Below are 25,328 nucleotides of genomic sequence, written 5' to 3'. Positions count from 1 at the left end.
TTGCAACATGTACCTATTTGCAATAAGGCGAAATGCTTTTAGAATATTCTAAATAGGTCTAGTGACTTACAATATAAATAACTTAATATATGAACACAATGTGCACGTTTTGATATTGCTAACTTAATGTTGATAAAAGGATTTGGTTTTCCTGTGTTAATACTAGTATACAGTTAGATCATTTCCAAAGAGCTGCTTTGATTGCAATTGTGTGCAAAATATAGCAAAACAGTAACAATGTGTTTAAAACAGAGTTTATTAAAACACATAATAGACATCATTGGGTTTTTTTGGGGGGTGGGGGGGGGGGGTGTCTAAAAGTGAACATGATTTGCAACATAAGAAATATACTGTAACCAATAATGAAAGTGCAAAAATCAAAGTACATTGGGTGCGATTATGAGAGAGTAACATGCTAGATCATGCTGCTAATGTTTCAGCAAAGGAAGTTATTGCATATTTCTGAGGCTCGGTAACAGTGAGTAGGACTGTAGTTTCTGCAGCAGAGACAGACAGCTTCTCTGCAATGCTCCTTAGGAGAAAGGCTTCACGATCTTCATTGAGATGTAGTTCTGTGGATATATAAAAAATATTTAAGTCCCTCAGATAACAAAATACTGAGGAATGATAGAAAAAACTATAAGTATTGAAGTGTAAGAATAATTTATAAGCCGTATATAAGTCAGTAAACAAAAAAAATCTTACAGGAAGAGAGTAGAACAGGATCCCCAGGAACAACAAAACCAGGATTAGAAGAATCGCTGCAATGAAAATACATTTGAATCTGCGCCAAATGATGAACTTCATGGTCTTGCAAGGGTTTGTAAACCAGAAGAAGGACGTGTCAGGCCGGCTGTTGAATGGAGAACGACAGCGACATTAGTTAAACAATTCATAGAACTACAAAAGTATGATTTGTTTTAATGTTTAAGGACTCTGATTTATTACTTGGGTGAGTCCAGTTTGGGATTCATGTTTGGTTCATCTCTGCCTTTCCCAGCAGGTCTCTCCATCATTTCCATCTCTTCCACTATTTCCAGTGTCATCTCGACCTTCCCCTGTTGTGTTTGAAAACAAAATCTTAAACAGTATCCAGGGGGGAAAAAAATAGGGAATGTGCAGAGGACATAAACATACACCAAGCACATGTTTCCCATCCTGCTCGATAGCACATGGCCACCAGCCTCGTACAGACTTCTGGGAGAAGAGTGAGTTGGGCAGTGGTTTTTTGGAGGAGGCTGAACCTGCCATACCAGGCAACATCTTCAGGCTGCACTTTTCTGGGCTCTTAGCTGGAGAGATCAGATTGAGCAGGTCCAGTTCAAGGGATCCTGTAACAGAAATATTGACAGAAAATAATAATTTGTCTTTTATTGCTCTTTTGTAGATCTCTCTCTTTCAAGGCCTCCCTCTGTGTGGGGTTAATCATAATGCTAACCTAAGTAGTCATCCATGGAGAACTTGTCATTGTCCCATATCTGGACAATCAATTTAGGAGGAATCCTAAATTCGGTTTTGTCCAGATTCCAAAAATGTTCCTGTAAAAATACAGAAACTTCATTCATAAGATTGCATCGTAGCAGCACACAATCAAATTATATAGTTATGACACAACAATCATGTTGTGCTTTTTTCGTTACTCACCTTTTTTGAGACCACGCACAGCTGTTCTGCAGGCAGGTAGTCAAAATCAAAGATATACCGCCAGTTGAAATTTCCATCCCCATCCAAAGATCTGTAGTGTACATCAGTCTTCTGCTTGTTGTCTTCCATACCCAGCATCCATCTGAAAAACATGGCAATGTAGAATTCAGATAAGCTTTCAGTATATGAGTAGGAAGTATAAATAAATGAAGGGTACTTTACCCTTTAACGTAGATGTCACTCATGTTTTCTCCAGTGATGCTTGTTTCGTCCAGAGTAACATCCGTTGTGTTCCAAATGATGGCTCGCAGGACATACCTGTTTCAAACAAACTGTTATATTTAATCTTTGAATGCATTATTATAAAACGCTATTTTGTTGAAGTATCCCTTACTTCTTGGCTTTGCGTGGAGTGATATCACATGGGGGCCCTGGCAAACCAAGGCTCTTGGGGAAAATGTCCACCCACATTTGAATCTGTCCCTGTGTTCGCAGTAAAGATTCAACGTTAAAATGTGGATTCATAAAAGCGTTAGGCCTATATAGAACTTGTATATATTTGCTACTTGTAATTAAAAAATAAATGTAGAGTTATTTGTGTTGTTTTAACCTGAGACAGGTTGGGTTGGTGGGAGCTGTATAGGGTTCTGGTCTCCACATGCTCTGGTGCCAATCCCTGGTTTCTGAGGACATGCAGGGCCAGCCTCTCTCGGGCTGGGCCTAAATGCAGGTGGATCGCAGTGTTTGCCTCTGAAAAGGGCACAGTGTATCACAAAGGTCAAGGAAGAAAAAGACTGTTTAATGTAGAGCAAAGGTAAAAAGTGAGGAGGACCACAAAGGCTGGCTCAGAGAATGGAAGTGAAAAAATATCATTAGTTGTAACATTGAGTGTTTAAAGGATCAAATAGCACATGATCCAATAGGCATTCAGGAATACTGAGCAGGTAAACTAACTCATTTTGTTTGAGGGTAAGCTCAGTCTTAGACGTTGAAACCCCGGTCTTCAGTAGATACAGGTTAACACTGTATTTATGCCGTGATACAACTTCAGCATACTTTCATAATAGTTGTAAAGCATTCTGTTCAGATATTCTTTTAATCAAAAACATGGTCATTGAGATACAAGTAATAATTATATAAAAAATATGATAACATGGTGTTTGACATTAGCAGTACCAAAGTCTTGCAGGTGGTATTCCTTTCCTGAGAAAGAGAGCGAGCTGCCATCTCCCTCGATGCGTGGAGGAGGGACGCCTCTCACTCTGGCTACGTTCTGCAGGATCTGAGACGGCTTCAGCTGGTCTCTCCACTGATTGATCCCTGAGCTGCAACAAAATTATAGATTTGTGGCTTTGGAACTACAGGAAATCAAAGAATTCCCTGGCCCACTTTGTCTGGTACCAACTGTACTGCAGATATTATACTGTGGAATTTCATACTTACACACAGTAGGTCTGTGGCAGGCCGCAGCAGGGCCTGAAACGAGACAGGAGTCTGTTCTCCAAATCTATGACTGTCTCACCCACTTTTTCATCTCTGGTCAGTAAGTCATAGTCATATACAGCAATCTTCAGGTCCTTGTCTTGAGGCATGAAGCAGGACATCTCAAACATCCTGGTCACAAATATACGACATATTATGCATAAGTCGCTTCTTTGTAATTTTACATTAACTTCAAACTGGCATCAATCATTTGAACAAATAGAAAATATACAACATGTCACACATTGCTGTCTCACCTCCCAAACTCTGGATGAAGTGTGTTTGGTTTGTAGTTATCTCTGTCATCCAGTGTTTTGCCTCCCAAGGATATCTTAATGTATGGGTCACACTGAGAAAGGAGAATAAAAAAATAAAAAAACTTGAATGACCTTTTAACTTAACATACAACCAAGAGCACAGTTGTGACTCAATTCTTTGTAACTACACCAGGATGTTAATTAGCAGCTTTATTTAATACTCACCATGCCATTTGTATCCTTAGGCTGCAGGTCAAGACAGCGCACCACATAAATTCTGACAAGGCAGGCCTGCGGTCCGCTCTCAGGGAGCTCTTTGAACTGGCGGGGTGGAGCTGGCACCCCCGGGTCATCCGACAGTGGGTAAATCTTGAATGAGCCCTGAATACACCCAAAAAAGACAGCACTGTTAGTCATATAAGATCTTTCCTATAAGCTCATAACATTCACACAGGAACTTCAGACCATATTTCTAAGAAGGTAACAATCGATTGTGACATCAATGAGGTACTACATCCCCTCACAGACATACCAATCAGAAGGCTATATAAATAATACTGTTTCATTTCATAAATGATCCACCAGAGGGCAGACAAAGGCTAGTTTAAGTAGCTGTGCAGCATCCAAAGCAGTGTGTACCCATGGGCTTCTTTACCTTGAACTCTCCCACCACTGAGGGGTCATCTTCCTCATCCTCTGTCTTTCCTCGCTGAAGTTTGAAAGTGCTGCAGAAATCAGTGAGTCCCTGGAACTCTGGAACCTCTTCAAGTTCACTGTTAAAAACCTGAAAACCAACACAAGAACAGAAAGAAGAGCAGAAATGATTCATCTGTTGTAATCTATTGCTTCATATTCCATGTGAAACTAACTGTACTTCATATAGTGTGATCTTTCAAGCTATCTACACGTCACACTTTATGTTTTTACAGAACTCACAATAATAAGTATTATTGTTTTTCATTTAAGAACTACTAAATGTCCCCTTTGTTGGACGGCTCTTGTCAGCATCTCAATACACAATCTTCTTTCTTTTTTGTATACCAATGCAAACTATTATCAAAAAGAATGAGAAGCAGGACTTTCTGGTCACAACCCTGAATGCCACAGATCAAGCATGCTGTAAAAGAATCACAGACAAGAACTCAAGGAAAGATGAAATCAATGATTGTGTGTAAGCAATGTGAAAAAATGTGTTCTTACCTGTAATGTGTCGTATCCCTTTTTCAGGTAAGGCGCACACTTCTCCTGCTCTCCAATAGAGGCAAAGAACTTACTCCACCAGTCTACTGCTTCCTTCTCCTACACAGGGGGAAATAATGATTCACTTCATCAGCTGATAGATAACATCTCTAAAAATACGATCTGTGATAGGACAAACAAAAACTCACCATTTCTGCATGAAGCTGCAAAGTGGGAAGCAAACAAAGAATACTTATCAATAAAAGAAAGACGTAGAATTGCAAATGTTGTCACATCTTTAGTGATTACATTATTACTTACCTCGGCTTTGACGATAGGTCTTTCATCGATGTCTATGACAATATCTGCCTGGGCAGCAGCTATCATCGCCACTGAAAGTCAAAGAAAATAGGATTCAATAAGACTCCACTGCGGTTAGAGAGTGTGTGCTTTCTTTGACCTGTAAGCAATACGTTTTTGCAGCTGAAAATAAAAGTATTACTGTAATAATTATTAATTTGTTTTAAATAATTTAATTGAAAAACTAATTATTATATGTAATTTTCATCAGAATTCTATAATTGTTTAAATAAATATATGCATTTCTTTATGTTTAGGGTATTCTTCTTGCATCTCGGACATCATGTTTGTTTAAAATTTAAATAACAGCATGGCAAAACCGTGTTTTTTATGTTACAAAATTAAAAACACATCTAAATCAAAAAGCCTCTAATAAAAGCATCCAAGTATGTGTCTGCCATGTGTGTGTATACTGTACCTCTAGCAGACATGCAGACTTCATTGTTAATGCGATATGGATCACAGCGGAACTGCTCCAGGCAGTCGATGGTGCACTGACCCACTACTGGCTTCCTACCAAAAGGCCGGTGGTCGATTACCTTCAGCACGATGGGAGGGGTGTACATCTCCTCTTTGGGAAGAAGCTAAGGTGAGAAAGCAATAGAACAGGCAATGTGAGGAAATCTATACATGCAAGATGTCTGAATATCTATTCCAGAAAGATGAGGGTCCATACCACTTTGAGGAGCAGCACAGATCCGGGGAAGTTGGGATTCTTTTTGAAGTTCTTGATTACAGCAGTTTGCACAATTTCTCCACCACACTCGACAATCAAACTAGGAGAGGTTACTGTGGCCAACTGGTAGGTCTTCATGTTCCTCAAGCCCCAAGTCAAGACCTGGGATTGAATAGAAACATAATCATTAGAGACAGATTAGAGGCTGGCATAGTGGTGAAAGATAGGTGAGTGAAAGGGAAATACGGATAGGAAATGCAACCACAGCAGATTTTTCTCAGGGTTGGGCTGATCCTGTCTGAACATGTAATGAGTGTGATGGGAAATTTACAGGGGCTGGCAAAGGAGCACGATGATGTAATGTACCTCAATCGCAGTGAGCTGCACGACAGGCCTGATGCCCTGGGGAACCATGTAGAGCATCTCCCCTCTGCGAGAAGGCAGCAGAGGCATTTCTCCTTCATTCCCCTGGAGAACAAAGAAAAGCATCACTTTCTCAGTACTGTAAAAGTGAATCAACATGTTTACTTTCTTCAGTGTCTTCTTTACCTTGTGCTTCAGTATGAGCTCTGCAGCCACAAGTATCTCTCCGGCATTACGACCTTTTTTGTTGACAGGGAACCACAGCAGCTTAGGGCTGACAGCCACACTGGGGTTCAGCTTCACCACAGGAGGGCACGCACAGCGACCCATGGGTTCATCTTTGCCCTTGTAAATAAAGCGCAGTGAGAAACTAACACTTAGCCATGCCTGATTATATCAACCATGAATCTCAGATGCATTTTTTTTGCTAAATACATTGTATGCCTATGTGATTTGATTTGGCGGATAGAATGTACAACATACTACTTGATCACTGTCACATAGCTCCAGCACCACATCAGGAGGGTTGCGGGCAATAGTTTTTGGGTCTCCGTAGATCTCAATGTCCTCAAAGATGAGCGTCTGGTCCCATGTGGGGTTCAGGGTGGACCTTATGACTTCTGTGGTCTTACTCAAATGGAGGAATGACACATGGGCGTAAGGATCTGAGGAGGACCAGGAGTTTGTGATGTTTAATTTAATATTTAATTTAGAAAACTTTAGGATCCTTAGTAGATTTTGTGTATTTCATCCTGGTTCAGGATTTGACTTTACCAGAGAAGCTGTCTTTGTCCATGGCACAGAGATTCCTCGCCTGATACACGTACACTCTCAGATGGTAGAGATAAGACTCTAAAGGGAGATGAAATCTGTCAGCATGTTCCACATTTATAACCGAAAGCACAGATTTAATCTCACAGAACATCTGCCACACTGCGGATGTATCCAGATTTCACTTAGTCCTTGATTCAAAGTTATCTGGCATCAAGAATTTGAAGAAATAATCAGTGAGTGACCAGCATTAACTTTATCTGGCCCAACTACTTACGGCCAAAGTGGCAGGAAACAGTGGGTGTGTTGGCACCAAATAGTTTTGCTGCATCCGTTTTACTGGCCTTCTCATCGACATCAACACCCTGTTAACAAAACGCAGCGTGAGGTGCTGAAAAGAACACTTTACAGGAAACATTTAAGCAAAATTTAAGAAAAATTGGAAAAGGAAGAATGCAGAACTAAAATAAACTTCCTGAGTGATTTGCCAACATCTGACAGGAAGACGCACATGCAGGAGAAAAATCAGAGGATATGACTCAGGTGGCATTCAATATAAGTTGTCATGACAACCACCTAGTTAGGGGAAATGTGGAACTCATGTTTAGTAATGTTTCTCTGGACTCACCAATGCCCCTTCCAGCCTGAAGATGGCAGAGGACCCGATGCAGTCTGACGGAACCATCTTTCTTCTCCAGCGACGGCGGCGGAACGTGTCAGAGGAGCGCTCCTTCCTGTGAAACTTCCAGCCAATCAGGGATGAGTATTCCCAGCCTTCCCCTGGGTCTCGCCTCTATGGAAGACACAAGGACAGAAAAAAAATTGCTCAAAAATCTTTTAAATCTAACGGCTTCCTCATTTACCATTTTCTTACCTCAGCAACAGCCATTTTATCAGATGTCTTCTTCCGTGGTCTTATAAGTCTCTTCCTGCGATGGACATGATACATCTTCTCAGCTGCGACCCAGGATTTGGGTTTGTCATCGGGAGGAATGGTAACACCATATTCCCATCCTAAAGCCAAAAGACACACAGAGAGAACAAGTTAAATCTAATGTTTTAAACAGAAAATCACATATTTCTGTGTTAGTGGTGTTACCTATCTCATCAACAGCCTTGTTGCTGTCAAAGCTCCAGACATCCTCCCATTTCCATCCGGGTGGACACTCAAACTCTGCTGGGCTTTGAACCTTTTCTCCATTCTAGACAACACAGATCCTATGTCATTCATGTACTGTATAGCTTTTAATAAACGTAGACTCGTAAAGTTGCTAAATGTTCCACTATGTTCAACAGCTAGTTGCTAGTTTTGTGTGTTTGACTTGTTGCTGAGAATGTATATATATATATATATATATAATACTATGCATTTACCAGACATTGTATACGCTATTGCTGCGTCTGGAAGGAAAAGTGAATCAAAACAGTAACATTGCTGGCTGTTAAACCAAAACAACATGCTAAATAACGCAAAACACTCCAATGAACTGAGCCGGTTGATAGTTCTCTCTCAGTTCTCTTTCTATCACTAAAATAAAGTTATTTGGGATATTGTTCAGATGTATCCCACAGAAACCTACCTTTCCTAAGAAACACTGATAACATTGTAAACTAACATGAATAGATAGGCTTCTCTCCTGCTATCTTATCCCACATTTTTCCCAAAACTTAAATGTGTGTTTGTGTGTGTGAGAGCAGTAGGCTGTACCACGTCTGTGTATGGCTCTTCAGCAGCCTTCCAATCCAAACCAGGGAAACGTGTTTCGTTCTCAAAAACCTCGTCTGTGAACTCTGTGTGTCCAGCGTCTGCTTCTGTCAACAGGCTGTAGAAAACCCCAGGAAGGTTAATGAGAAGCTTCGTGACTCAGGCAGCAGCTATGTATGACCATGACAAACTGAGCGAAGGAGCTCAGGATGTTAGGCATCAGAGATCTTAAATTGTTTACATGAGCCTTGATGGGAGAATGTAAGCAAAGGACTAGGAGGCACTAAGAGAGGGAGGGAGACCTCCTTAAACAAAAAGTCTGGCACATTCCCAATTTCCTTTTATATTTCCTGTGATTGTGATTATGGCTGGTTTAAGCACTGATAAATGATCACTGTCAATTACCGGTTTAATAGAGCTGAAAACTGAAAAGGATTCTGGAGTGTGTTCAGCTACACAGTGATAACAGGATGTTTGTTTTTCTGACTGTACAAGCTATTAATCATGAAGGGTTTTGTGAGTGTGTGCGTGTGTGTGTGTGTGTGTGTGTGTGTGTGTGTGTGTGTGTGTGTGTGTGTGTGTTTTATATGGTGAGTTTCATAGACCTACCTTCGCTCAGGGTCAACAAACCAGTCCTCATCCCATTCCCATCCAGGGGGGGGCAGAAAGCGTTCTTGTTTGAGTTTCACCTTTCCAGTCACATCTGAGGACTTATGGCGACCAACCAGACCGGTAGTTCCCCACTTCCCTAAAACATGGGCCTGGTTCTCATACTGCAGAAAAAAAGTCAGATAACACAACGGAAATCAGATTAAAAGTAAAGGCAGTTAAAAAAGTGAATGTAAAGTGAAGCTACTTTACCATTTCAGCATACACGCTGAAGTTTCCCTCTGAGAAGCTGTTGAACTTCGTCTCATTAGCAGAGAGTCCGAGCCACATGTTGACCCGCAGCTGAACAGGGACCTTCTCCCCTTTGTTTTTGTCCATAGGGTACTGACAAAGAAAAAAATACAACGGTGTCTTCTCTTTCTGAACTTACCAGTAAAATATCTAATTTGAAAAAAATATATAATGCTGTACCTGCATGAAGATGGTCTGAGTCCGTCCGCAGTGCTTGCCACGCGCCTGTTCGCTAAACTCAGAGTACAGGATCTGGTTTGCTGGGACTCGAGCAAAAGCCACCCGCTTCTCTCCTCTTAACATCCAGATGATCACATCAGGCATGCTGTTCTGAGGCTGATTCAGACACACAACATTTGAGTTACATGATAAAGTTTCACTAACTTTTTTACATAACTTCATATTCAAGCTTTTGCTGACCTCCTCTGCCAGCTGCTTGATTCTTTCCAACCAGTCCTCAATGTCGCCAACAGTGTCCTTGACAATCTTAGCCTCCTGTTTCATGCGAGTGGCCATCTCTTTGATGCTGTTCACAGCAGCGTCTCGCAGCGTTTTCAACTGGAGATCCAATGCGGTCACATTGGGCTTGCCCTCCAGCACTGGGAGCTGGAAACTGTCAAATAATGCGTTAATAAGACGAACGTTGAAAGAAAATAACAAGGTAAAAGAATTAAGCCTATCACAATAATAACTCAATCGACGTATCATAAAAGAAATGGACATGGCATCAATATATTTCGATGCTGATCGCTTTGTCAACAGCTGTGGTGTGTGAAAATGTTGGGTTTAAGTCCAATGTACAGCTAGTATGTTGTTACTTGTTTCGCTAGATTATTTCCCCTGAAAACTGGATTGGCAGTTCACAACCTGCTAAAGGTGGAGGACTCTTTAATATTTGTAAAAGTGCAATTTAAATTAACAGAGCCCAATTAGTTTATTGTTTTGTGTCTGGTGTTTTATGTACATTTATTTATGTAAGATATTTAATATTTTATCCAAGTCGCAATTTCAACTTAAATATTAAAGGTTACTTTCTTATTTGAAAAGCTGTACTTGCATTATTTACTATTGTATTAGAGTGTCATGAAATGGGCTTACAATGACAATACTATTTTTTATTCCAACTGTTACTGGAAAATATAGGGTCACAAAAGTAAGGAGTAGTGATATTGACATGTCTTAGCACCTTCAAATGTATTAGACTTAAAACAATGACTAGTTTTCCTAATGATAAGCTGCATCAAAGCATTACTTCATACAATCCACAGGTCCAGTTGTAGGGTTTGTCTGATCCTGTCTTACCTGTTCAGATTCTCAAGCATGTGGTTGATGAGTTTGAGCCAAATCTCTATCAGACGTGTTTCAGGCACTTTGGCTAACATGGCTGTTTTTAAAGAGGTGAGGTGGGACTCCTAAAATAAATCACACAGACAGTGAAAGGATATTACTGAGCAGTACTGCCTGTGTAGACATGTAGAATATGTGCCACTGTGACTTGTTCTCACCAGTCTCTCAGCGATGAAGAGGAGTAGGTTGGCAGAGTCCAGACGGTGGCTGATGTCTTCCCAGTATGACGTGAGAATCACGACAGGCTTAGTGTCAGCCCAGGGCAGGTAATAGTAGTGATTACCTGAGGAATACAAAATAAACACACCCAGTCATTTTAACCACAAGTCCTGGAGTGGACCACTAACTATCATTTGGAGTCCAAGCCCTTTTGTACTTCAGAAATGTACATTGTTCACTGTTACAGCAAAGTTCTAAGGATCAAATACATATATATTTCGTATTGACATTTACCAGGGTTGAAATATTATGTAATGCATGTGCATTGTCTTGAACAAAAACACCATCAATTGTGAAAAAAATGTGTATTATTCTTTCTTTTCATACCATCAAACACAGCGTAGCTGTACTGGGTGGTCGACGACAGCGGTTTGCAGGTGGAGTCCAGCTTGTTACCATAGTTACCAATGCTGACCTCAAACTGGATAGGCTCCCCCGGCACTTGAAGCATGCACGCACTGTGAAACACAGCGCACAGGGAGAACTTCCTCCTCCGCTGGTATTTCTGCACACAATCAAAAAGGATGTGGCAGTGTAAGAGGGTAGGGAGGGATTATTTATGTTTCTTTTCTCAATCATGCTAAAAGATCTATAATAAATGTGTGTTATACGGCACACTTCTTTGGATAATTGTTGTGTCATGAATCTTACCATTAAACAACTGCTGAAGTTTTCATTAAAAAAATCATCTAAAATAACAAGAGATGTGCTATTTGTTCAGTGTGGTAACATTAGCTGGATTGTATTGGAGTCACTGGGGTCATATAAGATACAAGCTGTTAAAAAAGCAAACCAAATTATCTTCTGTTATGTAATTATGTTAATTAAATTTAAATCAGCAATCAAAGAAATGTGTGCATTAGACACAGTTATTATGTATGTACGTTTTAGCACAAGGTTAATTAATATAAATTGTAAGTTAGCCTGAAGGTATTGAGAAATACCAGTTTTATTCGAACAGTACTTTATAGTTGGAATATCCAACTAAAAAGAATAAAAATGTATTCCCACCTAAAGGATTATCATGTAAACCAATCCAAGTAACAAGCAGTAATGATAGTACACAGTTTATACCTGTGAAACCAGGACGTCATCACTGGAGATATCATCCACATTCTTGTCAACCTTTCCATCCAGCTGAGTGGACAGCTCAACAAGGACCCTCCCTCTGTAGGCGACCCCCTCACCCTGCATCAGATCAAAAGCAAAAGTAGACTATCATGAAGACCAAATATCACGTCTCTATATATACAGTGCTGAACTGATCTGTACTGAGCTGATAGGGTGGTCTTACCTTTCCAAAGTTGAGTTCATCATATGGGTCGGGCAGGCCAGTAAATTCTCTCGGGCTACCGTACAGGTTGACATAGCAGGGCCCAAAAGCTGGAAGAAATCCAATCTCTGAAGCTGCTGTGCTCACTGTAACATGAGAAGAGACACAAAGGTTAAACACTCAAACAAAAGTGTTGAAAACTAAATCATGCAGGTGAACATTTCTTACTTACTTTCAGACCCTGGGTTGCAATCAGCCCGTGCGTCTGTTTCCAGAGGGGAAGGGAAACATGGATTAACCGTCATGGTCCATTATCAAAATATAAAACCCTGAGTCACACCAATCATTAGACAAACACAGATGAAAGGATTACCTTCAACCTCTCCACCAGAGGAAGACATTTGGCTTAGGTTTAAGAACGTTGTTCCTATGGCGTCATTGTTTGTGAGACGATCCCTACAAAGAGAGAACTGGATCGTCTAATATTGGTTGTGATATTATTGTCACTTGTTCAGCTGTGTATGAATTAAGTTTGTCTCTTACCAGTCATACATAGTCAGCTTGACGCGTTCACACATGGACGGGAACTAAAGAGGCAGAGAGAGGCAACTGTTGATTTGTGCTAAATGTTAAGGTGTTTAGATCAAACACACAAAATACATCTTATTTATTTTCTAACCTTGACTTGGAGATTGATGAGTTGATTCCACTCCGGATTAGCATTTTTCTCAATGATTTTGGTGCACAGCTGAAATAAAGAAAATGCCATTACATGTCATTAACATTCACACAGTAAGACATTAAAAGCATTTATTTGAGTTAAACAGAAAATACCTTCTTCCCAGCAAAGCTGACTTCCAAATATGGATCCACCAAGTTCTTTCTGTCTCCATCCCCTCCAAAGACCTGTTTTATCGTCTGGATGAAGGCATCATCCACTGCAAAGTAAAGAAGCTTGTAAATGCAAGATTTCTTTAAGGAGATTTGACTGCATTAAACTATAATGGCTTCAAGAGTTTATGGGTCACTAACTCTGCGGCATATCCTCGGCACGGTACACCTTGAGGCTGAGTGTGGCCCATCGCATTGTGACACCGGCTGGCACCAAGAGATTACTTTCTATGTCGTCCTCATCCTCAGTTATGTCTCTCCTCTCAGTCTGCACCGGGAAAGGAGAGGAAAGGGAAGCTTGTTATGATCTTTTTCAAAACTGATCTGTCCTCTGTGTCTGAGAGAAACTTGACGGTAAGAGAGAAGGTATACTCACTTGTGGCTCATCTCCAGTGCCCACAACAATTATGCTGACTTTCAGGTAACCTCTGGCCCCCAAGCTAGAGTCATCAGCATCACTCAGCAGGAGCCATTTCCTCATTATGGCATGACCTGTACATGGCATAATGTGCAATACACAACTTAAATATATTTAATATATACAAAAAATACTTTATTTTCTTGTAAAATATTCATTTAATATGGGAAACCGACCTGATTCATCGTAGACGTAGCCGACATCCAGCTGGGTATGCAAGAAAAAACATTTTAATTACAGGAAATCTCTCAACCCGCTGGTGATAAAATCCACAATCCTGCTACAGCGAGTCCCTACTTGTGAGTTATAAATCCATACAGGTCAAACTTCTGGAATAAAGAAGCGATAAGGATATAAAAGATCTTCTCTTTGCATACCTTGAATTCTCCCATTAGACTGTCAGATCTGAGGGAGTAGGAGTCATAAACCTGTGGGGATAAACAACGGTTTACAGATTTAGCAGTCAAAGAAATACAAACATTTTACAACCACGCAAATTATAGAAAGAAAATAGCTTCAAAAAGGAGTTTTCTACGCACCCGAAGACTGATGCTTTCATCAAACAATTCTGAGGGAAGCATGTTAACATTGTAGAAAAACATCTGAAGGACAGATAGAAGGCATTAACAAAACAGTATTTCTCATGTCACTGTATGCATTATACATTTTGGTGTTAGACACATTTTGTTATCAGTGAACATTATAGGACTTACAGTCTGTTAAGATGCTTATGCTTTGGCAAAGGGGAAGGAAAGAGAAAATGCACAGGAGAGGGGTTAGATACGAGAAAAAGCTGAAGGTCCTTTAAGGTCCACGATCATTTCACAGCTTGTCGATACAGAGCGAAATACCCAATGGGGTACTCAAAGCTGGAGGGGATTAAGCGGCAAAGAGAGAAGACGGGAGGATGTTTACAGGCAAGAAAAAAGGCAAAATTCACATCTACACGATACACTATTTTTTGTGGTGATGGTTCATTACCTCGTCGAAAAACGGGTTATTTCCTCTCCTTATTCTGGTCCTGTGTGTCTGCCCACATACATTCACCTTAACCACTGGCTTGATGTTGTTGCCGGGCAGCTGTCGACCCTCGATAACCCGAATACGAATCTGAACATTGCAAACAACAGCAAGGCAGCTGAACAAACACTTAAAATCATTTTGTCTAGACAAATACCAATGTATTCAGTGCAGAAACGAGCCTGCTCAAATACATTTACAGACCTTTAATGGAAACACAAGTATGTTTCTTTTGTGTGAAATTGCTTGCCCTGAAGCAGAATGATTTACATGTTGGCAGTTTTCCAAAATGAGTGATAAATGTTATAAATAAATAGCTATGGTTGACTACTTCATGTAGTAAAAGCTGCTGTCATTCATGTCACTATTTATAAGAATTGTACCTTAAAATGGCATTTGTGATAATCCACGAATACAGCTATAAAAACTCGGACAATACCTGGAAGTCCTGAGGCTTGTTGGCCAGGGCCCGATGCCTTTTACGGCTGAGACGCTGTGGCTTGTGGCTGAGTTTCCCAGGCAGGTTTGTTGAAGTGGGAGCTCCTGGGCTTCCACTCTGACCTCCCCCCTCCACATCTGATTCCCCCTCGTCACCCTCATCACCTCCTCCTGTGGATTAAATCACAGCCATCGCAACATTCTTTGGATTAAAAACTCATAACAAAAACGCTGGCAGCTCTTTCTGCTAACCGCCTTGCAACATGTGATAACACACTCTTTTGTAAATGTGCTTGAAATCAATAACAATAATCGAAGTTTTATTCGATTACGGATACCTCAATACCTACAAGCCTTAACAGTAATCCCTTATTTTGCATCCGAGTGGATCAATGACTTGTTACCCATTGTTAGATAAGAAATCAAGTATACTTTAATAATTGAAACCCATATCAGTAGCATGTTTTAGATTATCATTTCTAGATTTCTTACAGTTGCTGAGAGGGTTAGTTGGTGATCAAACTGCAATGTTTGCGACTTGTCTTTATTTTATTTGTTAAAATTAATATCCACTCTTCCCCTGATTTGTTTATATTTGTGTCAATCAGGATACCCTAAAGTATAATCATGAATTACTATAAAGGATAAGGATGGCTTTTTTTAAAGGAAAAAATCGTAAATTATTGCATTTCTTAGGCAGTCGACTTACCACCATCCACATTGGACATGTCTACGTCAGGTCGGTCATTTAGGTTTGGCATAGCGTTGGCAGGTAGCTCATACCCAATAAGCAAATTGATTGTTGCCTGAAAAGATCAAATTCACCAGGCATTATCCACTGCAAGAACTGAGGTTGGCGTAGCTTACATTTAGTGTCATCAAATTGCAAAAATGTAATTCTAAATGTTTTCACCCCAACAGCCTTCTGTTTCTCATTGATCAACGGCACGTTCTTGGATGGGATGGATCTCACGTTGCCACTGGCAAAGTCTCTTAGAGAGATTGTTGCCGATCCAATTAACCTGAAAAGCAATCAAATTTATTTTTCAGACAATAATACTAACAGTACATCAGCAAAGGAATCACTGCAGCTTGAGTAAAACAATTGTTTGATCAGATAAATAGCTTAGAGAAACAATAGGGAGGAAGCTTTGGTTGCACATCTCTGATGAAATGATCACATTATGGAATTGGCTGCGGTGATTGTGACTGAAATGGTGTTGGCCGTTTCTACTTCCTTATTTCACTTCTTCACTTAATATGATGAACAGTGCAACAACACCTACTCTATCTACCAAACAGAGAGCACATAGCAACAGTGATTAATATATCCCAATGGATTGCAACACTATGGGCATTTTCAAACAAATCCTCCCATAACAAAAACAGATGATAAAGTTCCACTTTGCCTAGCATCATCACTTAAGAGAGCAAATGGAATACTTTGTGTGAGAGGGACAAGCTGGTTACAACATCCCCCACGAGGATAAAAAGTGCACAAGAAAAAGAAGAGATGGAAACAATTAACATCTACCACAGGCATGTCCCAGTTGCTCTGTGCCCAGTTTGAGGGTGGACAAAAATAGAGCAATGGAGGCGGGGGGAGAAGCAGTATTGAGTAAGCAGGCAAAATCATTCATCAGTGTGCTCAGGCCCGTATATTATCATTACACAGAGCTAAAAAAAATGTGGGTTCTCCTTGGAAAGCAAGGTCGGCTGTGGAGGATGAACAAGTCAGGATATCTGGAATGGCAATTAACTGTAGAACAAGGACTGATGTATACAAACTATCTTTAAAATCTATTCTATTATTTGTAAAGTATTTGGAACTGCTTCATTAACAAACAAAATGCAGAAAAATATGTTGATAACTTGGATGGCATACTATACTGATATCATTTTTAAACAAAGCTAATTTAGGTGTAAAACAATCTATGCCAAACAAAGGGAGCAGTCTTCAAATGGCATATCTTGATAGTATCACAGATTAGAAACTCTTGTTAGGCTCTGTGAGTCACATTCCTGCTCAAGGTTTTCCTAAATAGAAGAAATCCGGGACAAAAGGGTTGCCAGCATTAGAGATGTTCCCCTTCTCTTTACTCTATTTTGCAGAGCATTACAGGCTGAGTTACAACTAGTCCTCACAGATGTGCCAGTGACAAGCCAGCGCAAGCTCTCTTATTCACCCCCCCCCTCCTTCTCTGTGATCATGGAAAAATATCCAAGTGTGTGCATGGCTGATGTAGACACCCCTCCACCCTCACCCCATGCCTTGTTCCTGCCCTAGAATAATTTATATCATGCATAATCAGTCACATGCGTGACTCAAAGGAAATGTTATTATGGTCTACTTTCTGGCCTGCACTGCAGAAAGAGGAAGACACTCCAACTCCAAAATGTAGGAGTATGCCAAACAAACGGATAGGAAATTTAAAAGTGATAAACGTTCATACATTGCGGTCTGGGTTTATCATAAGAGACATTTAAATTACTTGTTTCCTTTTAAGGAAACAATCCTCATAATAGCTGGAATGCTTTTGTGAGAAAGACCAAACAACGTCTTTATAAACACAGCTGCAAGTCTTAACATGGTAGCTGTGGGTCCTGCATCTCAGTAAAGTTAAAACATGCTGTTATGCTTCTTAAGAAAAGATCATAATGACGACTCCATTAAAAAGAATAGGGTAGTTGTAGCATAAGTAGTACAAAGAAACAAGCACTTTCACATAAACACACATCTACGTTGTTAAGAAGTAGAGGTGTGGAGGGGTTTTTATATTCATCCATTACCTGCATTAGACAGCGTAACATTAGTGTTTGTTTTTCTGGGAGGGGGGTTCCTGTAAAGACCGCCTACACTCAGTTGTGGGGAAGTAATAAACACTCAATGGTTCTCCTCTGCAAGGCAGGAATGTGTAAAGTATCATTATTTAGTCATACTGGGAGGTAAGCTGGGGTCATGTTTTCATTCCCTTTTCACACAAAAAAGCACTGTGTTTAGCAAACAATATAAAAAATGCAAAAGTCACAATTTCAATTCCTGCTTGTCATACACATACTTGTCTTTGCCGATTGTTTCATAGTCTTTGACAACCACGTTAATGAATGAAGATGCATCCAAGGCAGAGTCTTTAAGATCAAATTCAAGCACCTGTAATTACAGAGAAGAAAACAGAAAGAAGTTTTAACTGAGGTAATAGCAGCTCCCAGGTGGTTTTTCCCTGTCAACACCATGACTTTCACATGTAACAGTTAACCCTAATCCTGTACTTACTTCGTTCCATACAGGATTCAATTCATTGTCAACTGCTTTGGTTTTCTTCTTTTCACCTGTAGACACAATGAACAGTAAGCTTCCACACTTATTTGCAAAAATTCCCAAGCTTTTTAACATATTATGTCCCAGAGAAAAGCGTAGAAAAAGACACTTCTTCCAATAATAAAAATTCCTGGCATTTGGAATGTAATTTTGTAAATGTATTTCAAGCCGTGTGGCCATAGGATGCTTTTATCTGTGGACACAGTGCTATTGTTACCTTATAAGGATATATTCTTCGTTTTGAATATGAATCACTGCCAAAATATTCAAATTAAGCATTAAGCAAAGGATTCCTAAAGCAAACTGCAAGGCTACTGCATTAAAGTGATGTCAAAATCTTTAAAGTTGATAGCCTGATAGAGCAAAAATAAAGTTAACGGAGAAAAGAGTTGCACTAGTTTCCCAAACAAAAAGTAAAAAAAAAAAAAAAGAGTCTCACCTCTGAAGACAACCGAAGCAATGGGATCTGGGTTTCCAATTTTCTTTTTGGGTATCCCACTAGCGGACTCAACAATGACCCGCAGCATTTTGATACACTTCAAACTTATTCAAAGCACCGAATCATATTCGGCTGAGAGACAGGGAGCCCCTCAGAGGAAACTGAAACACACAGATGTGCTCAAGATAGAGGAGTGAATTCCGGAGGGCAACCTCAGTCGTGAGTCAGAGGCATGAAACACTCCAGTAAATATGTGAGGAGGAGGGTAAGTAGGAGAGAAAAACTTAAACATCACATGGATAGACAGCATGTCTTTCTAGATACTCCTTTTAAATGTGTCATACTCAATATTGCTTGGCACCTCTGTTTGCAACGATGAGTTAATTCAGGCATCATCCAGGGAAACCAGCAGAGTTGGTCCACTCTTCTCTTGTAGTGCAGCGCCTTCCAGTGGCGTTGTAAGTAATGCATCCTTCCTAAAACAAAATACATGCCATAATTAGCCTTCACTTCATACTTTTACAAATAAACACAACCAAAACACACATAGCATTAACTAAGACAAAGTGCTGGCCCAGGAACCACTTCATTGTTATTTCCAAATGTTCGCACGGTAACAGCTCTGATTAAAGCACGTGTCATGATGGGGTGTGGCTTTTAGGCGGCGACATTTAAAGTAGTAAGTAGCACAACCCATCCAATGACAGTTACGCTATCTGCTACCCCTCCCTCTTAAGGTAATGCTGCTAACTAAATATGCTAATACGGTGCACATAAACGTTTTATAAAATGATCTAGATTAATTTAGGGATTTAATTTCACATTGAAAGTCATGTTTCGCTAACGACAGTGGCAGTATCTTGATGGAAATTACACAAAATGTATCAACAATGTATGCTAGCAAGGTGTACAGTTGCTATTAAGGCCTTCTTAACTTTTGTTTTTATTCCAGCCAACATATCTTACGGTACCTGGCTAGCTAACATTATGTGGTTTTATACAAACTTTGTCAATATAACCTGCTACCAAAAAATAGCTTAAAAGTGTGCAAAAACATAGATGTTTGCTAACGTGACGTTAGCTTAACTTTGGCTACTACCGTAGCAAATTCAGCATCCAGTTTAACCACCAGTCATTTCCTCGTTGAGTTGAGTGAGAGTATGATGTATGTTAACGCTGGCTACGTTTTTAAGTTGCGTTATGAATTTAACAAAGCTATCAATAATTACCTGTAGCCGAAACAGTCTCATCTAAGTCCATTTGGTAGCAGGTCTGGAAATTTCAATCCGGTTCTGGATTCACACGATCTGATATTTCCATTTTTGCAGAGCACTTGGTTAGCTTTAAAGTTGAGCTTCATGTTTCCATTTCTGTATGTGTTGCTCCGGGTTTTAGTTAAAATGCAATACAAATGTAGAGGCCATGCTTAGCCAGTGGTGTTGTTTCTTATGTTTATGAGATGAATGAAAAGTCAATATGTATAAATTGCATTATGTTGCGTGCATTAAGATTAGATTGTTTTTGATCTGATAGTAATCTGTAAATGTATATTTTGTCACTTCTAAAATGATTAGAAAACAATCTTGGGTTTAGTTAAGTTAAGTTTGCCCTGTATTTGTGGTCAACTTGGATCCATTCAGAATGTGTATTTTTAAAATTGTATATTTTGACAAAAACGGAAAATGTTTTCTTTTTTAAATTGTCAGTCTTGTGTAATATTTGTTTACAGGTGCTTGAGATGGCGTCCCCGAACCAAAAGGGTATCCCCAGGAAAAAGCCCAACCCTGAGCTTGATGTGGTTGTCAGGAGCCTGAGGAAGGAGAACGCCTATCTGAAGATGTCCCTGGCTGAGCTGTCTCGTCAACATTCAGAACATAACAAGCTGTTAGAGGTAAACCTATTCAAACTACTCAATCAAAATCTGAGACTCAACCTGTACTGCAGGGTATTGTTTTAGATTAGCTTAAACAATAGTAAAACATACATATCTTTAATGTATTTTCGCAGAGATTCTTATCGCTTGAAAAGGTTAGACTCAAGAGTTCTCAGCAGCTCACGGCCAAACAGGAGAACATTGCTTTGCCCTCGGAGCAGTTGAGAAAGAAAGAAGGACATCTGATGGATGTAGTGAGTATGAGAAGAAAAATAAGTCTATCCAGTTACTGTGGAGAGACTGAAGAAATCAAGAACAAGCTAGTGAGTGTTTCAACCAGGTGTCAACAGCTCGAGAACAAAGTTGAACGGAAGAAGGTAAATCTATACATTTTAATGTAAGTAAGTAATGCTAAGGGAACTTTAAACAAACATACCAGCCCTTATAAGAAGGAAACTTTGATTTTGAGTCACAAAACCAAATATGTGTTTTGTGATGGGAATTACAACAAATGTTTTTTTCTTTTTTTTTCCTTTTTAAATTTAATTCCCTATTGCAATTTATATTATTTGGCACTTCCATGGAAACATCAGTGTTAGATCCTCAAAAAGACTGGTTTTTATTTAATGTATTATAATAACATGAGCAAAAGTCATGTTGCATTCATAGGTCCCAGTAAGCCATGACTGAAAGCCTGCATGCACAATACCAAGACCCTCAAACCAAGCAAAAATTCAGCACTGTTATTTTTTCTTTTAACTGCTGGCAAAATGCACTTCTTTAAAAAAAAATATATATATATATATATATATATATATATATATATATATATACAGCCGCGGAAAAAATTAAGAGATCACTTCAGCATTATAATTTTCTCTTGTTTTATTATTATATCTTTGAGTTAAATTATTATTTTTATTTGTTATTGTATTCTATGAACTATTGACCATTTTTATCTGAGTTGGAATTCAACAGACGCTGGAATGGCTGCTATATATGTAGCGGTAAAGATATAAGAACAATTTGGAGTCGTCTGTTTAATTTCTTCCAGAACTATATATGATTTTGGTTGTATTGCTACTTGGTTGCTACCGAGGAAGCCTCTTCAGCCTCTTGCTAGTCTTACACCACTAGATGGCAGCAGTTGTATTGAAGTGTTTCCTTAAAGAGGAGGATCACTGTTTTCCATTAAAAACACTCTTCCTCATACAGAGCATACCATCCCAGTTACACTCTGGATATCTTAGAGGTCATAAACAAATAGTCTAATGCACCGAATCCCACTGTGACTGTATTTCAGACCTTGTTGTGTCCTGTCACTATATTTTGTCTTTTTCTTTAAGCCGTGGAGAGAGTTTGGTAAACTCTGTTCATTTATGTAATACTGTACTGTCATTTCTTGTCAAGTGGGACTCTGCCTCAAGTGAATGGGACTCAAGAAAAACAGCAACAGAGCTCCAAAAGCAACTCAGTGATGTAAGTGCTGTGTCTGGAAAATGTCTGTACCGTTTTAATTTTTCAGTTTTGCCTAATCCACCATGCTTTTATTTTTGCATCTTTTAACTGCCTTCTCTGTTTGCATTTGTATCTATGTGAAGCAGTTCTCCTGTGTACAGTATAAATGTCTTACTGAGTTTTTTTTTTTTTGCTTTAAACCCTGGCACAACTCTCTTCCTGTCTTTCTCTGTTATGTGCTTCTCTTTCTTTTATTCAATCCCCCAAGGCCTTGGAGAAGAACAAGCAGTGGCTGGCATATGACCAGCAGAGAGAGGCCTGTGTGAGGGAAATCAAGGCCAGAATGTTATGGCTGGAGAAGCAGCTGAATGAAGCCAATCAGAGTCGCTCACAGCAGCACAATGAGGAGCATTCAGAGGGTGAGCCAGAGGGACAGTGGGCAGTGGGCACTCACCACTGGAGCAACAAACTGTCACAACAACGTTTTTAAGATATCAAGATCACCCTCAATGGCCCTCTCTTTAAGGATCTGTGTCTTTTATGCATTGGAAAAATCATGTATTGTATAGGTATATATATTTTGTAATGTAAATTTCGGCCTTTTTTATTACAGACAATGAACAAATACTAACCCAGATGCAGCAGCACTATGAAAGACTTCTACAGAAAGCCACAGAGGAGCTGGATGTGCTCAGGGAGCAGGTCAACATGATGCACCAGACCCTGATAAAAACCCGAAACCAGTATGTCTGCAGCTGAAAAATATCAATATAAAACCTATTATGGTTGGCGAAGGTGTTACCTTGTCAGCTACGTAACAGGCTGTTTGCTCTTTAGGTGTGAAGACAGAGAAAGTGAAGTGGAAGAGCTCAAGCAGCAGCTACAAAATGAAATAATGAGCAGAAAAAGTCCACAGAAACACCATCAATGCTCTGAGGATGAGGAGCAATGGATGACCGCTGAGACTGAAGACCTTCAATGCAGACTGAATGAGGAGAAGCGCAAGTTGGCAAACTTTGAGCTGCAGGTATCTCTTCATTTAACTATTTATTGAGTAGATAGAAGAAATGTAAAGCCTCAAAATGTAGAAAAACGTTTCTCTTTTTAGTCTATTTTAATGCAGAGGGCATTTTTGAATCGTCACCATGCAGACCAGGAAAAGATTAAAGATATGGAGCGACAGGTATGAAAGTGTCATTTAGTATGAGTATGTCCACTTACTTGAATAATTCCTTAGTATTAACTACTAATGAGTGCATGCTGTTTATCCATACTATCCATCTTCATAATTAAAAAACAATATTTATAAAGCTACACTTTATAAATATTGTAATGCAGACTCTTCTAATTTTAGATAAAGATTTCTTCACAAGACCTTGAAGATGAAAAGCAGAATTGTGCGTATTTAAAGAAGCAAATGGTCGGGGTTCTGAAGAGGCTGCAAAAAACTAAAGACCAAATGAAAAAACAGGTTGGCATGAAAACTGCATTTACTTCATGTGTAAATGGTATATCCAAACTTTATTCCTGATGAATCTTTAAACTGCATTACATTTTTCTTTGGGCAGAATAAGTTGGTAATAATTTCTATGGCCGAGTCTCTATGGTTAGAAACTGTTAATATTTAACAAAAATACAGCTGTGTGCTTTTTTGGACAAAAATAATGTAACTAGGTGAAAAGTTGATTTGCCATAACTGATCAATGACTCCCTTTAGAGCGACCAGCAGGATCACACCTCATGTGAAGCGGCACGCCCCCCCTCCATGTGCCCCAGAGATAGCCTCAGACGCTCCTCTTACAGCAGCTTGCTGAATGAGAGCTGCCTGGAGTGTCCCGGCTGTCGGGCCGAGTATCCGAGCAGTCAATACCGAGAACTGATGGCCCACGTAGAAACCTGTCTTGACTGAGCTCAGACGAGAACTTCAGATCTGTCTTCTGTTTAGTTTTCTACCTTTACTGTGTAACCGGAGGTACAAGTTAGTTTAATAAACTACAGTGTTGAGTTGCTGACGTTTTGCTTTTGAGTATCTGAAGTATTCCACAAAGCTTTGGTTAGATTTCAAATGTTTTCTTGCTTTACCAGAAGATTGCATGTGTGCTTTAGACATTTAAGGTCCCTAAAGGATACACTTCAGGGACTTTAGTGAAATATCTCAACATATACTAGGTACATTAGAATGTCATTTTGTACGGACTTTCATGGTCCCAACAGAAATGATCTTACAGGCATTATATCCACATTTTGACTGAAATAAACGTTCCTAAATCTAAGTCTTTAAGCATAAATTCTACTGGCTTTGGGTGATCACTGACTTTTAAATCTAGCAACAACAATCAGGGCAACATTTAAGTGTGCTTAATACTTTAGTTTATGAGCAAATACCTGCAGAACAAATGTCTTTCACATCATCTTTACACGCAGTTGATTGATGAACAATTGGCAAACGTTAGCATGCTAACAGGCTAATAACCTAGTAAATGCTGCTCAACATCAGCATGCCAGTGGTCTTTGTAGCTTATACTGGAGAACAGATCAGTTATGTGTGATACTGAGATGCTGCTGCAGGTCCTTTACCCCTCCCTCGTCTTGAAACCAGATGAAATGCTCCAAACAGCTTGTGTTAGTTAATCCCTTTTCCTGCGCTATTTAAAGACTAGGATTTGTATTGCTAGCCAACAATATTGGAAGTCAAAGGTCTGTGCAGTGACTCGGGAGGTTTAAAAGGGAACATGACACCAAGGGTTAACCTACAATAAGCTTTGGGAAAAGGTGCTAATGGTTAGGACACCTCACTTTCCTTCAGGTAGTTAAGAATGTGTTATTTTTTCTAAAACAAACATTTGTTAAGTCAATTTCTCTCTTAACTTTAAATGAATAAATCCCAGGTTTTGCCCTAGATGTAAATCCTGTGTTTAGGAGTGCCACTGGTCGATTACTGAATCACTGCCGAGGAAGTAAACCCGATAATCTAATTCCTAGCGTAAATAAAAGTGGTGTCTAACTAATAAGATCTCGACGGTTCTTAAAGGTTTACACGCCCAATAGCTCAATATAAGAAATTGGATTAACACACAAGGAAGTTGTTTCAATCCCAGTCAACAGAGAACAGTTGTGTGTCATTAAATGCGTGAAATGCAAATTGGTGTTGGAAATAATGTTTGACTGCTGAACATCTCGTAATGTTTGACTTCAGGTAGCAGGAAGAACAAACAGCATCACAGAGGTTAGTGACCACTCCTCTTGTCTGGTATCATTGTATGTCTTATCAGCTGATTTCCCCATTCACTTCTCTG

The 25,328-nt window shown here is 39.6% G+C and overlaps 2 protein-coding genes across 11 annotated transcripts; one reads left to right on the top strand and one right to left on the bottom strand.

The window, feature by feature from the left end:
- Positions 1–240: 240 nt before the first annotated feature.
- Positions 241–19,146, bottom strand: myofl (myoferlin like). Of its 3 annotated transcripts, XM_063874366.1 has the most exons (54): positions 18,702–19,139; positions 18,218–18,273; positions 18,003–18,094; positions 15,857–15,965; positions 15,653–15,749; positions 14,945–15,114; positions 14,467–14,595; positions 14,025–14,087; positions 13,863–13,913; positions 13,662–13,692; positions 13,444–13,559; positions 13,209–13,335; positions 13,011–13,114; positions 12,856–12,924; positions 12,720–12,763; positions 12,550–12,632; positions 12,409–12,441; positions 12,198–12,322; positions 11,978–12,091; positions 11,231–11,408; positions 10,843–10,967; positions 10,640–10,749; positions 9,758–9,950; positions 9,518–9,673; positions 9,299–9,430; positions 9,047–9,210; positions 8,441–8,555; positions 7,832–7,934; positions 7,607–7,746; positions 7,361–7,525; positions 7,010–7,097; positions 6,736–6,813; positions 6,445–6,626; positions 6,148–6,306; positions 5,965–6,066; positions 5,599–5,760; positions 5,341–5,506; positions 4,884–4,954; positions 4,772–4,786; positions 4,584–4,682; positions 4,039–4,167; positions 3,609–3,764; positions 3,384–3,475; positions 3,088–3,258; positions 2,821–2,969; positions 2,255–2,394; positions 2,039–2,127; positions 1,867–1,962; positions 1,645–1,786; positions 1,439–1,538; positions 1,138–1,331; positions 949–1,058; positions 706–853; positions 241–572 (listed from the first exon to the last, which is right to left on the bottom strand). In XM_063874366.1, exons 1-54 carry the CDS (start codon positions 18,787–18,789, stop codon positions 534–536), a joined length of 6,159 nt encoding a protein of 2,052 aa, XP_063730436.1. In that variant the 5' UTR covers positions 18,790–19,139; the 3' UTR covers positions 241–533. The 3 variants fall into 3 exon arrangements, with proteins under 3 accessions (XP_063730436.1, XP_063730434.1, XP_063730437.1); XM_063874364.1 differs by having other exon boundaries at positions 5,965–6,306; positions 18,702–19,146; XM_063874367.1 differs by lacking the exons at positions 14,467–14,595; positions 14,945–15,114; positions 15,653–15,749; ... (2 more) ...; positions 18,218–18,273; positions 18,702–19,139 and adding an exon at positions 14,199–14,222 and having other exon boundaries at positions 5,965–6,306.
- On the top strand, positions 18,835–24,305 carry LOC134858463 (centrosomal protein of 55 kDa-like). Of its 8 annotated transcripts, none has more exons than XM_063874369.1 (10): positions 18,835–18,966; positions 20,431–20,592; positions 20,709–20,951; positions 21,985–22,053; positions 22,301–22,451; positions 22,646–22,775; positions 22,870–23,059; positions 23,141–23,215; positions 23,387–23,503; positions 23,750–24,305. In XM_063874369.1, the coding sequence occupies exons 1-10, from the start codon at positions 18,934–18,936 to the stop codon at positions 23,939–23,941; spliced, it is 1,362 nt and encodes a 453-aa protein (XP_063730439.1). In that variant the 5' UTR covers positions 18,835–18,933; the 3' UTR covers positions 23,942–24,305. The 8 variants fall into 8 exon arrangements, with proteins under 8 accessions (XP_063730439.1, XP_063730447.1, XP_063730446.1 ...); XM_063874377.1 differs by having other exon boundaries at positions 18,836–18,966; positions 20,709–20,828; XM_063874376.1 differs by lacking the exon at positions 18,835–18,966 and adding an exon at positions 19,140–19,159.
- Positions 24,306–25,328: the final 1,023 nt, after the last annotated feature.

Source organism: Eleginops maclovinus, chromosome 22 (genome assembly GCF_036324505.1).
Source record: "Eleginops maclovinus isolate JMC-PN-2008 ecotype Puerto Natales chromosome 22, JC_Emac_rtc_rv5, whole genome shotgun sequence".
In the NCBI taxonomy this organism is placed as follows: domain Eukaryota; kingdom Metazoa; phylum Chordata; class Actinopteri; order Perciformes; family Eleginopidae; genus Eleginops; species Eleginops maclovinus.
This window is presented reverse-complemented; position numbering and strand designations above follow the sequence as displayed.

Excerpts from the sequence above, each read along its gene's own strand:
- myofl (XM_063874364.1), bottom strand. The coding sequence starts at position 18,789 with ATGCTGCGGGTCATTGTTGAGTCCGCTAGTGGGATACCCAAAAAGAAA. Across the intron at positions 9,211-9,298 it reads TCAGCGTGTATGCTGAAATG|TATGAGAACCAGGCCCATGT; the intron begins GTAAAGTAGCTT and ends TTTTTTCTGCAG. Across the intron at positions 7,935-8,440 it reads AAGAGCCATACACAGACGTG|AATGGAGAAAAGGTTCAAAG; the intron begins GTACAGCCTACT and ends TGTGTTGTCTAG.
- LOC134858463 (XM_063874369.1), top strand. The coding sequence starts at position 18,934 with ATGAAACACTCCAGTAAATATGTGAGGAGGAGG. Across the intron at positions 22,452-22,645 it reads CAATGAGGAGCATTCAGAGG|ACAATGAACAAATACTAACC; the intron begins GTGAGCCAGAGG and ends TTTTTATTACAG. Across the intron at positions 23,060-23,140 it reads TGGCAAACTTTGAGCTGCAG|TCTATTTTAATGCAGAGGGC; the intron begins GTATCTCTTCAT and ends TTCTCTTTTTAG.